The sequence below is a fragment of the Seriola lalandi genome, unplaced genomic scaffold, assembly GCF_002814215.2.
Source record: "Seriola lalandi dorsalis isolate HSWRI2012SDOR001 ecotype SW California unplaced genomic scaffold, Sedor1 jcf7180002054538, whole genome shotgun sequence".
Lineage (NCBI taxonomy): Eukaryota > Metazoa > Chordata > Actinopteri > Carangiformes > Carangidae > Seriola > Seriola lalandi.
In genome coordinates, this window is record NW_019525091.1 from 1,156,249 (window position 1) to 1,168,685 (window position 12,437).

Sequence of the window (12,437 nt, forward strand, 5' to 3'; positions counted from 1 at the left end):
ACTACAAAGAAAAAAATGAATAAAAATGGTCATTATTCCTTCAAGTTAAATATTCTACAGTCAGTGAATTTTACTGATATAGAATTTCCTTTCTTTCCTGTAAAAATTCTCAGCAGTTTACAGGCCTGAAAAACATCATTCAAAGAATGAACATGATGCAATATAACCGTCAACCTCACTCGTCCACCTCAGCATCTACAAAGTGTATTTCATTACATTTTACAGTATCGAGACATTAAATCTTGATGTGATATACGATAATATTGCAATATATGATAATATCACTGACATTATCGATGCTGCCACTAAACAGCAGTTTATAGTTTTATTTGGCACATGCCAAGTACAGTACGCAAGGCAGTGAAATGAGAGTCGGACTCGACAGCAGGGCAGACTGAGCAAAACTGAGAAAAAAAATGTGATATCATGAAAAATATTGCATATGGCAGGAAATATTGCAATGTTTGATATATAGATGGTTGTAAAGTCTTTATTCAAAATGCAGAGGAGAAAGAGAAAGCAGATGCTGTATATTGGGCTTATGTTGGAAGTGTTGCGAGATCTTGTGTTAGAAGGAAAGGACAAACAGATGAAGGAGGGATCTCCTACTGAGCTGTTTGTGTTGGTGAGAGAGGGAGGGAGAGGGAGAGAAATGAGAATCAATCTCTTCCCCAGATGTCCCAGGCAGTTTTCGTGGAGTCTATCTGGAGGTGATAAATCTAGGGGCAGAGCCCATGCTTCCGCTTCCATTAGAGCTGTTTGGGTCAACACGTGGTCCCGTCTATTTTTAAAATGGACTCTTCTCTGCCAGAGTGCCAAAAGAGTCACACTCAACATGCTCACTTGCTGAAGAGCTACCTGTATTTGTTCATGTCTAATGAATGAATGCTGGGTATTCATATTAATTTGGTCTCTTGTGTACTAATAGATTAGTGGACTGATTTACTGATTGATTGATTGATTGATTGACAGCTCTATGGGGAGTACCAAGAGCACCAAGGAGGCTCTGGCAGACGGGAAGCCACACGCCTGCTGACAGAGAGACAGATCAAGAAACATGGCAACCATCCCCGCAGCCATGGGAGGACGCGGCATGGACATGGCCGTCGTGGCCAAAACGGATACCACAGTCGCCATCAGCATGGGTTTCACAGCAGGCAGAGGAGCAGGGGTCAGTCCAACATGGAGGGTGAGGCTGCTGATGAGCAAACCGGTGAACCTGACCTCACATCCTCTTTGAAGAAGAAGCGTTCCTACTCCAAGTGTCGAGGTGAGCAGCACTGAGGAAAGACAAAGAAGTAAGTAAATGGACAGATGCTTTATTACTCCTGTTTGTGAGCGTCTGCGATTTTTGTCAGACTGCATAGCACGGGTGCAGCTATTCCTTGTGACCAGGTTGGGAGAAGACTGGATCTTCCTGGTTCTGCTGGGCATCACAATGGCACTGGTCAGCTGGACAATGGACTACGCCAGCGCAAAGAGCCTGCAAGGTTGGATCACATCCCATTTTTCAAATATTTGCACAAGACAATTCTTCTCTCCCTTTCTCAATTATCTTTAATGCTCTTCTCATTCCATGCCCTTTCTCTTCTCCCAAAATCATTCATTTCTCTTTCCCTTCTTTTTTTCCTCCTTTCCTCCTCCCCTTCCACCCTTCTTGTCCCTTTCCTTCTTCCAATTCATCCTTCTTCAGCCTATAAATGGATTCATGGGGAGCTGAGGGGGAACATCCCCCTGCAGTTCCTGGCCTGGGTTTCATATCCCCTGATGTTCATCCTGTTCTCCTCCCTCTTCTGTCACCTGGTTTCTCCTCAAGCTATTGGTCTGTACCCCCTCCCTCCTCATGCTTCTCTGCTCTTCATCTGCCTGTAGTCTGTGGTGGAAGTTTTCCCAGTGATAACTTTCAGGTGTATCCAGTGCATATTAGATGATGTACATTTAAAATTTAGTCAATTTACTTTTGCACCAGTTAGTATTTTTCTATAATTTAAATATATAATTTCCTTTTAAATATAATTTCCCTTTCCAGCTCCAAACAAACTCTTCAAACTCTGTCTTGTGTTCTGTCCCAGGTTCTGGTATCCCAGAGTTGAAGACCATCCTGAGAGGTGTGGTGCTGAAGGAATATTTGACTCTCAAGGCCTTTGTTGCTAAAGTCATCGGTCTGACTGCGGCTCTGGGTAGTGGCATGCCTGTAGGCAAAGAGGTGAGTGAACACAGATAAAGCTGGGCCATCCACGTTTTTACACTGATTAATTAACAGTGTCTTGCCTTTGAAACAGCAGACTTTGGTCTCGCACAGTATGCACTGTGGTGCTTCATAACATAATTATAATAATTACAATTTCCTGTTGTGCTCTTCTTGTGCACTCAGGGCCCGTTTGTTCACATTGCCAGTATCTGTGCTGCAGTTCTCAGCAGGTTCATGTCCTTCTTTTCAGGAGTTTATCAGGTAAGTTGATGTCAGGAACCATTTTCATTTACATTCAACTTTTAAGTGTGATTGTTAAAAACAGAAAAAATATTCCATGAGACATTCCTCATTTATATATTGTTTTTCCATTGTCTCAACTCTTCCTCCTCCTACTCCTTTCTGGATCAGTAGAATCCATACTGTTATACAGACATCCTAACAGTGGGCTGCGCTGTCGGGGTGGGCTGCTGCTTTGGTACTCCACTTGGAGGTACACAGCCTTTTCCCTTTTCTGTTCTACTCTCTTGCATGTAAGATAGTCATGCCTCTGCATTAGGTATTTTCATATCTCACCAGCCCAAACTATACACTACATTCTGTTGTTATGAAATCAACGCGTTTGTGGGTTTTTTTTTTTAAGGGTCCCATATTTTGCAATGTTCCAATGTTTTATTTGAAGTGTTGAAAGCTTCAAGCCTCTCTTCTGATTGGCTGACTGTTTTCTGAGTGATCCAATAAAAATATAGCAGATTTCAGGTAAACACTCAGAGAAACCAAATCCTGCAAGGTTGGATGATGGGTCCAGGTGGGCTGGACTTGAGACATGGCTGAGGGTTGTGACTGTATAGTTGTGACATCACAAAGTTACAGAAGTCCTGACGGCTCATTTTAAGGCCCAGTTACAGTTTAGTTAACTGTGTGCATTTCCCTGTGGACTGAGCGTGTTGATACTTTTACAGTATTGAAATACAACCTAGACCTGCTTTATAATCAAAAAAAGACATGGAAATCTAGCTTATACTATATGTGACCTTTAAAGTTACTACTTAATTTGCTCCAATTTACAGGAAATATCAGGTTGTTTGCATGTAACTTTCTTCATGGCTGATGACTGGTTTTTTTATTTTTTTTGTCCACTAGGTGTGCTGTTCAGCATTGAAGTTACATCCACCTACTTTGCTGTAAGAAACTACTGGAGAGGATACTTTGCTGCTACATTTAGTGCCTTCATATTCAGAGTGTTATCCGTGTTTAACAAAGATGCAGGTATGGACGGGAGGGAAAGTATTTATGACGACACAGTCATTGCAAATGTTGTATTTTTGTGTCGTCATTTTCTCATTGTCAAATACACATGAGCTAGAAGGCCTTACCTCAATGTCCATCACCTATGTGTCTAAGGCAATTGCAATATCTTTTCAGTGACACTGATTTGATGTATGCTCTGTGAACATGTCATATATTTTCCACTAGATGGTGTCCTCCTCCATTATGTAGCAACACAGTGTTTTAATGCCTGACTGAGGTTACTAAGGTGTCAAACCAAGCTCCTGATGAATCCATTTCTAGACAAACCAACAAATGTCTTTGTTGTTTCACTGTGTCACTGTGTCCCATGTGGCTGCATAACAAGAAAGTTGAGCAGTACTGCGAAATACAGAAATTATGCACAACCTTTTTTATCTGGTTCTATTAAATATCAACAGCAGCTGATGCTGTAAAGAAAATTATTTATTCAAACTAAATCCTATTTTTGAAATGCTTAAGAGATGTGTCCCATATTTAGATCACTGTGAACTGACTGTATGAATTTCACCTCCTCATCCTCTCTTCGTCTTACAGTAACCATCACTGCTCTGTTCAGGACAAACTTTCGTATGGATTTCCCCTTTGACCTGCAGGAGCTGCCGGCCTTTGCCATCATCGGGTGAGCAACTGGAAAACTGAGGCAAAAACACATATGGCAGCATTTGTGTGTGTGTGTGTGTGTGTGTGTGTGTGTGTGTGTGTGTGTGTGTGTGTGTGTGTGTGTGTGTGTGCTCTTCTGCACTGTGTGTGTTTCTAAACTTTGCAATGGAAATGTCCTAAAATTTGGAGGTTAATAAGTCAGACTTTATGCAAATGTAGCATTTGATAAATGGAGAGTCCAATTTATTAGTTGACCATCGACCTCAGGGGAGGACAGAGAGAGACACACAGAGCACAGGTGACGTCTTCATGGGATGTTGCTCTGCCAAACCTGGCTTTATCTTAAATTTGTCACTGTAAACTGTCAATGTAAAAAAAAAAAAAAAAAAATGATCCACCATATAACAACGCATACAACATATATAAGTTACTTGGAACTTACATGACTGAGATCAGTCATTATATTTTATAGAAGGAATCTTCAGGCTTTTATTTATGATGTATCTATAGTAGTATGAAAAGTATGAAAATAAATCACACATTTTTAGTCTTCACTCATGTTTGTTGTTAATCTTGCCCTGTCACTTTGTACCTTGTGATTAAGAACACATTCAAAGGGTGTTACAAATGAACAAATGACTTAATTTATCTAATGTGAGGTTTGTTTGTATGTGCAGGATTTCCTGTGGGTTCCTGGGGGCATTCTTTGTTTATCTCAACAGACAGGTGGTGCTGTTCATGAGACGACCCAATGCTATGACCCGCTTCCTGACCAAACAGTGAGTCTCTGAGCGTCAGCTATTGTAAATATTTGCTCAAATGTCTAAAAGTTAGGAGCATAATTTATTATTTATGGATTATCTTTAAACTCTTATACATAGAAATAACATAAAATGACACAAAATATAAATTGCTTCATTATATTTACTTTATATTTACTTTACTTCTGTCTTTGTACGAGTATGCATCTGTTGGTTACATGTTTGTCTTAACCTCCTTGTGGCCTAGTTGTTTTGTTGATTACTGTAACACACAGGTATAATAAGGATTTGAATAATTCTGGATAATTATTTACGTTTACTGACTTTCCTTTTCTCTTTATTCCTTCCCAGTCGGCTGTTGTTTCCTGCTCTGGTAACGCTGGTCATCGCCACCTTGACCTTCCCACCTGGGTTCGGACAGTTCATGGCAGGAGAGGTCAGAGTTCATACCTTGTCCTCCCCTCTTGTATAAACAAAGGAGAATTCAGGACACAGAAATCTGTTTGTACCTGCACATTACGCAGACAGCAGCAAAGCGCTAATAAACAAAAATCAGCAGTAAATGCCACCCCACAAAAACTAACAGCTGTAACTAATTTGCATGTTGTAAAACTCCATGAGGCAAGGTATTTATGTAAACCTTCACCTGCTCCAAAACAACACAGGACAAATGTGTGGTATCCAGTATCCATGTACAAGCCGTGATGTGATGTATCATAACCTAAAAGCTAAATCAGGATAGGCGGGTTTGAGCTGCTGTGTCCAGAGGAAGCTGGACTCACCAACCATCTCTCAGATCTTTTGTCTCCTTGGTTTCCTTTGGTATAAAACAGCATCACAGATCAGACTTGATAAATACGAGCCTGCTGTTTTCCCTTCACTGATGCTACATCACAGGATTTTTTGGTATTGAAGTAAACTGTGAACTGTTACTGCCACACTGAGCCACCAACATGAGCACTTGCCTTATGCACAGCAGGTTACATAAAGCGAGACGCCCTTATCTTTTTAATAATTGGGAGAAACATTTGAGATATGGGCTGTAAGCTCTGAGGCTTCATCTTGAACCATGTATACTTGAATATTCTGAACAGCATCAGCATGTTAATGTGCATCTGTGGCCTTACTGTGATGTCAGTGTGTGTGTTTCTACATGAATGGAAGCAACATACCTCGTAGCCTTCTCTGCCGTGCGTACAAAGGGAGTTTTAAGGTGAAAGCTCAGACAGCCATGTATCAGAAACTCAGCCACCTAGAGCTAAGAGCTAATCATATGTTTCACAGAGGCCCAGAATAGACCCCTTAGTGTGAACCAGGTGTGTGTGTGTGTGGGGGTTATATGCTATTGTAAGTCCATGTGCATATGTCAGAAAGCAACACCTTAACATGTTTTTTTTTGTGCCCTCAGTGTATATCCTCACACCACTCTCGTTGTAGAAATGTCTAACACCTTTTCAACTAACGCACAGCATCGTTTTCATACATCAGGGAGTGAGGTGATATCTAAATTCATATCATTTGACTTAGAAAGTAAAAATAGTTGCTGCAGAATGGATGCTCTGTATCTGACAGTGGATATAAAGCTTTTGGGGAATTAAATCCCTCCAATCCAACTTGATAGCACAGTGCAGAGTGACAGAAGAAGCAGCCCAACGAGAGGAGATTAAATGCTACATGGGTTTTGAACCAGGCATGAACCCACAACTTCAAAAAAAAAAAAAAGGCTACAGGAAAGCCTATTATTGCATCCAGCTCTGTGGAGGCCCACAGCAGCCTTTCACAGAGCAGACCCTATACGTCTCCACTCACACACACTACCAAATGGATGCTTTTCAGGGCCTCAATTCAACCCTCAACTCGAGCAGGAAGTAGAAAAGTAGAAAAATCGAAATGACACTGGTGTTGTTTTTCCCCCCGTGGCAGCGTTATGCAGATGCAGGAGGCGCTGCAATTTGTTGCCTGTGAGCAAATTCAGAGTCATCTATGCAAATGTGGAGCAAAATGTTTGAAGTGAATTAGTCATTCATGAGTCATCTAAAGAGAATGAGTCATTGGACACGGCCACCCGTACCCGTCTGCTTCCAGCTCTCTGGATGACTTCCTGCCTGTTTATCCCACTAGACTTTCTTATCCGTTTTACCCTTGTTGCTTGTCCTCCCTTTGTTAAACTTCCCTCCTCTTCACCCATTTCCTCTTTCTCTTGCTCTCCTTCTCTCTCTCTTTTCATCCCTCTCTCTTTGGCATCTTCTCCCCACTTTTCATCACCCGACACCCCTGCCTTTTCTCCTTCTCTCCGTCTGTCCTACTCCGTCCTTTTTCACCTCTCCACCCTTACACTTCCTTTTTACTCCCTTTCTCTCGTTCCCTCTTCCTACCCCACCTTTTTGGTTTATCTTGTCTGTCTTGTCTGTCATCACCTCATCACTTCTTCACTTCTTCCCTCTATATTTCTCTTCTACTCCCCCCATCTCCCCCCCTTTACTTCTCATTCACCCTTCCTTTCTCCCTTCTGACCGTCTCTCTTCAATTTCCCCCACCCTCATTCCCTCTTCCCTCACCCCTCTTGCCCACCCTGCTCACACCCTCACCTTGTCGTCGTCCTCTTCCTCCTTCATTCATCCCCTGTTCTCGCTTCCTCGCTGCCTCTCTCCTCTCCTCTCCAGCTGATGCCCAGGGAATGCATCAACTCTTTGTTTGATAACTTTACGTGGACGAAGATTTCGGGATCTCCTCCTCCGGTCGGTCTGGGCCGCTCCGCCGCCTGGCTGCACCCTGATGTCAGCGTCTTCATAATCCTGCTGCTCTTCTTCCTCATGAAGGTCTGTTTGCTGCTGGTAAACGTTTGTGTGTGTGTTTGTGTGTGTGTGTGCTGGATTGAATAGGTGTTTGTGTGCAGGTCAAGTGTGTTTCATTGTTTGTGTGTGTGTGTGTGTGTGTGTTTCTGTGCAAGTGTGAATGTGTGAGAGTGTGTGTAGATGATGCATCTGCGTGTTTGTTTATGTGTTTGTGAAACTGAGTGTGACTGTGTGTGTGTGTGTGTGTGTGTGTATGTGTGTGTGTGTATTTGTGTGTGTATTTGAGGCTGGCTCCACCTCGACGTCAGCATTTTCGTCATCATCCCTCTCCTTCTCATTTGCTGCAGGTCACTCATGTTGTGTGTTGGTGTCAGGGACATCTGTGTGTGTATGTGTGTGTGTATGAGTCTCTGTCCTCCTCCTTGTCTTCTTGTCCAAGGTCAACAGTGCTGGAAAGCTGCCAGCAGTTCAAGCTATCTTATGTTTTCTTTAAAGCAGCTGCACACACACACACACAGACACACAAACCCTAGAGATTTACCATTCTCTCTATCCTCTTGGTTGTTTACTTAAATATTTCATGAGCATAGACTTGTGTACATAAATCTGGTGTAGGTGCTGGGTTGACTGTGAATCAGCAGAGAGTGGATGAAACTGCCTGTAAAGTGTAAAAATAATCCCACAGAGAGCACACCGATGAACTAACACTATGAAAAACCCAAATAAACTTTGTTTACTAAATCACAATAACAAGGCAGCAACATAGACCAAGCTGAATGAGAATAAGCTGCAAGTTTACTCTCATTGACAAGGACTGAGACCTATTACCTGACAGTTGCCTGTTGGGTTTGTACACAAACAGCTGTCTAGTGGGAGTCATGAGGTTTTATGCAGGCGCTGCACGGTCATGTAGTGCCCAATGCCATTTTTTAAGACCACTCCGAAGAGCAAAAATTGCTCCCACCCATACAAATTATCGAGTGGTGTCATTAACATCCAGACAATGTCAGAGTGTAGTACTTCACAACAGTCAGACTGGATCAGTAGAGCTGAGAATAATTACACCCATTCCAAAAGCTGAACACCCTCAAACACAGTGAGGGAGAGAGCACACCAACACTGGCTGCAGCATGTTGCACCATCAGCTAATGAGCAGCAAGAAGAAGTGGCAATACATATAATTTTTCATGTTCCCTTAATACTTCATAAAAATCTTCTCCTGTGAGGATTATAGCATACAAGTTTGCTCAGGTCCTCTCAGGTAAACAGACACAAGACCTGCACTGACAGACCATGACCTTACCAGACCCCGTTAAACTGAATATAATTTGGTTTTGGATATTAGGAACTCAATGAACCTGGGAAGATCTCCATCCCAGAGTCTTTCCACAGCCTCATTCTGTGGGTCTTACCATTTCCAGTATAACAGGACAAGAAAAGACTGAGGTTATTCCAAACACTTTATTGATCCTTTTCATTATTCCATATGTGCCTAATGCGGGAATATTTTATACTCTAGAATTTCTTTCTAAAACGATTTAGTGAAGCAAAAGTGAACAACAACTCCAAAAACAGGAGGGAAATAACTGACGCCATCAGTTTGACTTGAATTGTAATCAAGATACAAAGTCATGTCTCCAACAATTAAAGCACCTATGAAGGCAGAGAAGTGCCCTCCTTGTGTTCAGCCTCATGATATTCATGCTGTTTTTGTACTGCTGTCAATCTGTCCACCCCCAGTATTGTTCTTCATTTAGACACGGTGTGACCTGAGCTTCAGAGTTCACGTGTTTCATGTATGAAAAACAGAGACAGACAAAGTCTGGTCTCTAAATACCCTCGAGTCCTGAACCGCCTACAGTCTGTTGGCTGCTGCAGAAAACAGCACCAAGCTGTTGCTGCCTCCTGTTTGCTGAAAATCTGCAGCTCCTCAAGGGCTTAAGAAGAGAACAGTGAGGAAGTTGGGAAACTGGGAAAGCAGGTTTTGTTCTGGGAATTTCAGATAGAGACAAACCAAGTCTGATGCCTGCATCTTAATCACCAGAAACACCTGTGAATTATCTCAAACTATGAGCAGAGAAATGGAAACTTAAAAGACTTCAAAATGGCCCCCAAACATTTTTCCTAGATCCAAACTGCAGATCAGATTTCCAAAATAACCCCAAAAGAGAGAAATCACTATCGTCATCATCATCTTCCCCTTGCACTCCACAAAAGTCAACCTCCGTCTGTTTTTCTGCTCTGTCTAAAGTCAAATTAGGCAGAAATGCCACATAAATAATCTCTTCAACAGGATATTAAATCCTGTCACTCATACACTGAGTTGGTTTAGTCATGGAGCTTCTCAGTTGAGCAGAGTGGCTCCCTGTAGTGAAAACTTAATTCAACCAAAACTGAGAGCAGCTGGTTAGTAAAACTCCTATCACAACACACAGGAACACATCTGTGTTGTTCTGCTTTTCTGTTGCCCTCTGCTGCTGTCAGCATCACACACTCAAACACACACTCTGGATCTGCCTCTCTCAACTGCGTTTATGCTTCTGTCTGCCTGTTTCCTTTTCTCCCTTTGTCCTACAAATGTCCAGTTAAGTGCAAATTAGCAACGTTGTAATGAAGCAAAAAAAAGAAAGAAAGAAGTAATGCTGAATATAAAAGTACTTTAACACTGGTAGTTCCATTCAAATATTGGAGCATTTTGCCTGAAAATTTGATAAAATGAATATGGTCCTATCTGTACAACTGAAAGAAAATGTAAAGATGACATCATAAATGACAACCTCTCAGAAAATGGGATAGATTAAATGCCTCATCTGCAGAGAATAACATTAACAATGTTTTATTTACAAGGAGGATAGTGGCAGAGGGGTGCTCACATGTGGTCCTGCATATGTCAAAAAAACCAACATTGCCTCCACCAAACATCTGCACCTCGATGAGAGATTCTAGGATTCGTAGGTTGATTATTTACACAATGTTTGCTAACGAACAAACTACTTGTTAGCTTGTGCACAACGGCAAACAAGATTTGGTGTAGGCGATGTTGTGTGATTTGTTTGCTTCCCCAGTGGGACTCAAACTTAAGTGTGAAAATTCAAGATAAACATAGAAAGTTGAGCATGAAAGATCATTCATGACCCTAGAAGTAGTGGTTAAGATTAATCTTTCAAACAGCTTAGAAGAAGATCTTCAGAACTCCTACACAGTTTATATTCTATATAGTGATAGAGGAAGTTTAAAAAAAAAAAAAAAAAAAAAAGTTTATATGTGCGGCTTTTCAACAGGTGTTCATATCAGTCTGTGACTATTAGACTTGGGCTGACATTCATTAAGATTGAATATTGCAATATTTCCCACATTTGCAACATTTATCATAATATCAAAAAAAAATAGTTTTGCAGTTGCGACCAGTCTGCGTCCAACCCTCATCTCACTGCTTTGCTTACTATAGATTGTAGCATCACTTATACTTGAAACATAAAATATAATTATATATAATATTAAAAAACACCTGAAACATAATAATATAATTAAATGATTTTTTTCTTAATACCCTGTGATAATATCATATATCACGATATTTGGGCTGGACTGTGTTGAGCCTAATGACTGTAACTATTTCTATTACTTTACATCTCTGTCTTCATCTTACATTAACAGGCAGTCGTAGTTCCATCTCCAAATTGTTCTCTATCAAACTCTGTGTCGCAGTGTTTCTACTCCCATCTGTCTCAGGATTTGTGACACTGATGACGGAGTGTGTGCTGAATGCTGAATGCCTGTGTGTGTGTGTGTGTGTGTGTGTGTGTGTGTGTGTGTGTGTGTGTGTTCACGATTGTGTTTGACTGTCAAGATTAAATGAGAGAGAAGAAGACAGTGAGCGCATTCCTCTCTGTCATCAGTATAGCAGCCACCCTGTGAGAGACATGCTAATGAGTTTTTATCTTGTACCACAGTAATTAAGTTCTCAAACGATGATGACAAATGATGTATACAATGGTAATCTGGACTGTTAAAATGCTAATGTAGTGTTTCTCTCCAATCCCTTCAAATCAAAATGAAAAAGCCCAGCATGTGGTGTCTGTGAAGGGAAAGGAAAACACTCTCACTCACTCACTCACTCACTCACTCTCACACACACACACACACACACACACACACACACACACACACACAACCCCCAGAACTCCAGAGCTTGTATAAAGGTAATCATTATCGTTGATGAGCTGTCTGCAGCCAAGAACAAAACGCATTATTAGGCGAGCTATTTTGAAGTTACATTCTGATAAATACACAAATTGTTTGGAGACAAACAGTGGAAGTGACATCTGAAGGGTGAGTTTAGCTTTAATTTACTGTGCAGAGGAGTTCACACGCTCACGCGCTTCACCCACTCAGTCCCACACAGTCGCACATTCATGTGGGAGCCACCTGGTTACAGCTACAGCACCATCCTCTGCAGCTTCACCGGAGCAGCTGTTGATTAAGTGCCTTGCTCAAGGACACCCAAGGGTGATTGGGTTCCCTCCCCCACCACTCACACACATTTTCCAGATTCTCCACTTCTGCAACTCATCAAGCCATGACCAAATAGGAGGATTTTTTTTCTCCTACTCAAATGCAAACACGGAGACAATGATAGCTCAAAAGGGCGCAGGGACTTTACATCGCTCCTGTTGCTATGCAACACAACATCTCAGAAGCGATCTAATTAGTACAAGGGTGGGTAACCTGCCACAACAAAGGAGATATTATTGAAGATGAAAGCAGGAAACAGAAAAA

The 12,437-nt window shown here is 41.6% G+C and overlaps 1 protein-coding gene across 1 annotated transcript in view; it reads left to right on the forward strand.

Annotated features, from left to right (window-relative positions):
• Window positions 1–12,437, forward strand: part of LOC111661191 (chloride channel protein-like) — a 37,229-nt gene that overhangs the window by 6,892 nt on the left and 17,900 nt on the right. Inside the window, exons 2-12 of the mRNA XM_023414683.2 lie at window positions 973–1,270; window positions 1,359–1,490; window positions 1,694–1,822; window positions 2,073–2,206; window positions 2,375–2,452; window positions 2,606–2,684; window positions 3,335–3,460; window positions 4,037–4,121; window positions 4,780–4,881; window positions 5,215–5,299; window positions 7,527–7,682. Of these exons, the coding sequence (XP_023270451.2) occupies window positions 973–1,270; window positions 1,359–1,490; window positions 1,694–1,822; window positions 2,073–2,206; window positions 2,375–2,452; window positions 2,606–2,684; window positions 3,335–3,460; window positions 4,037–4,121; window positions 4,780–4,881; window positions 5,215–5,299; window positions 7,527–7,682 (1,404 nt within the window). The remainder of the gene's footprint in view (window positions 1–972; window positions 1,271–1,358; window positions 1,491–1,693; window positions 1,823–2,072; window positions 2,207–2,374; window positions 2,453–2,605; window positions 2,685–3,334; window positions 3,461–4,036; window positions 4,122–4,779; window positions 4,882–5,214; window positions 5,300–7,526; window positions 7,683–12,437) is intronic.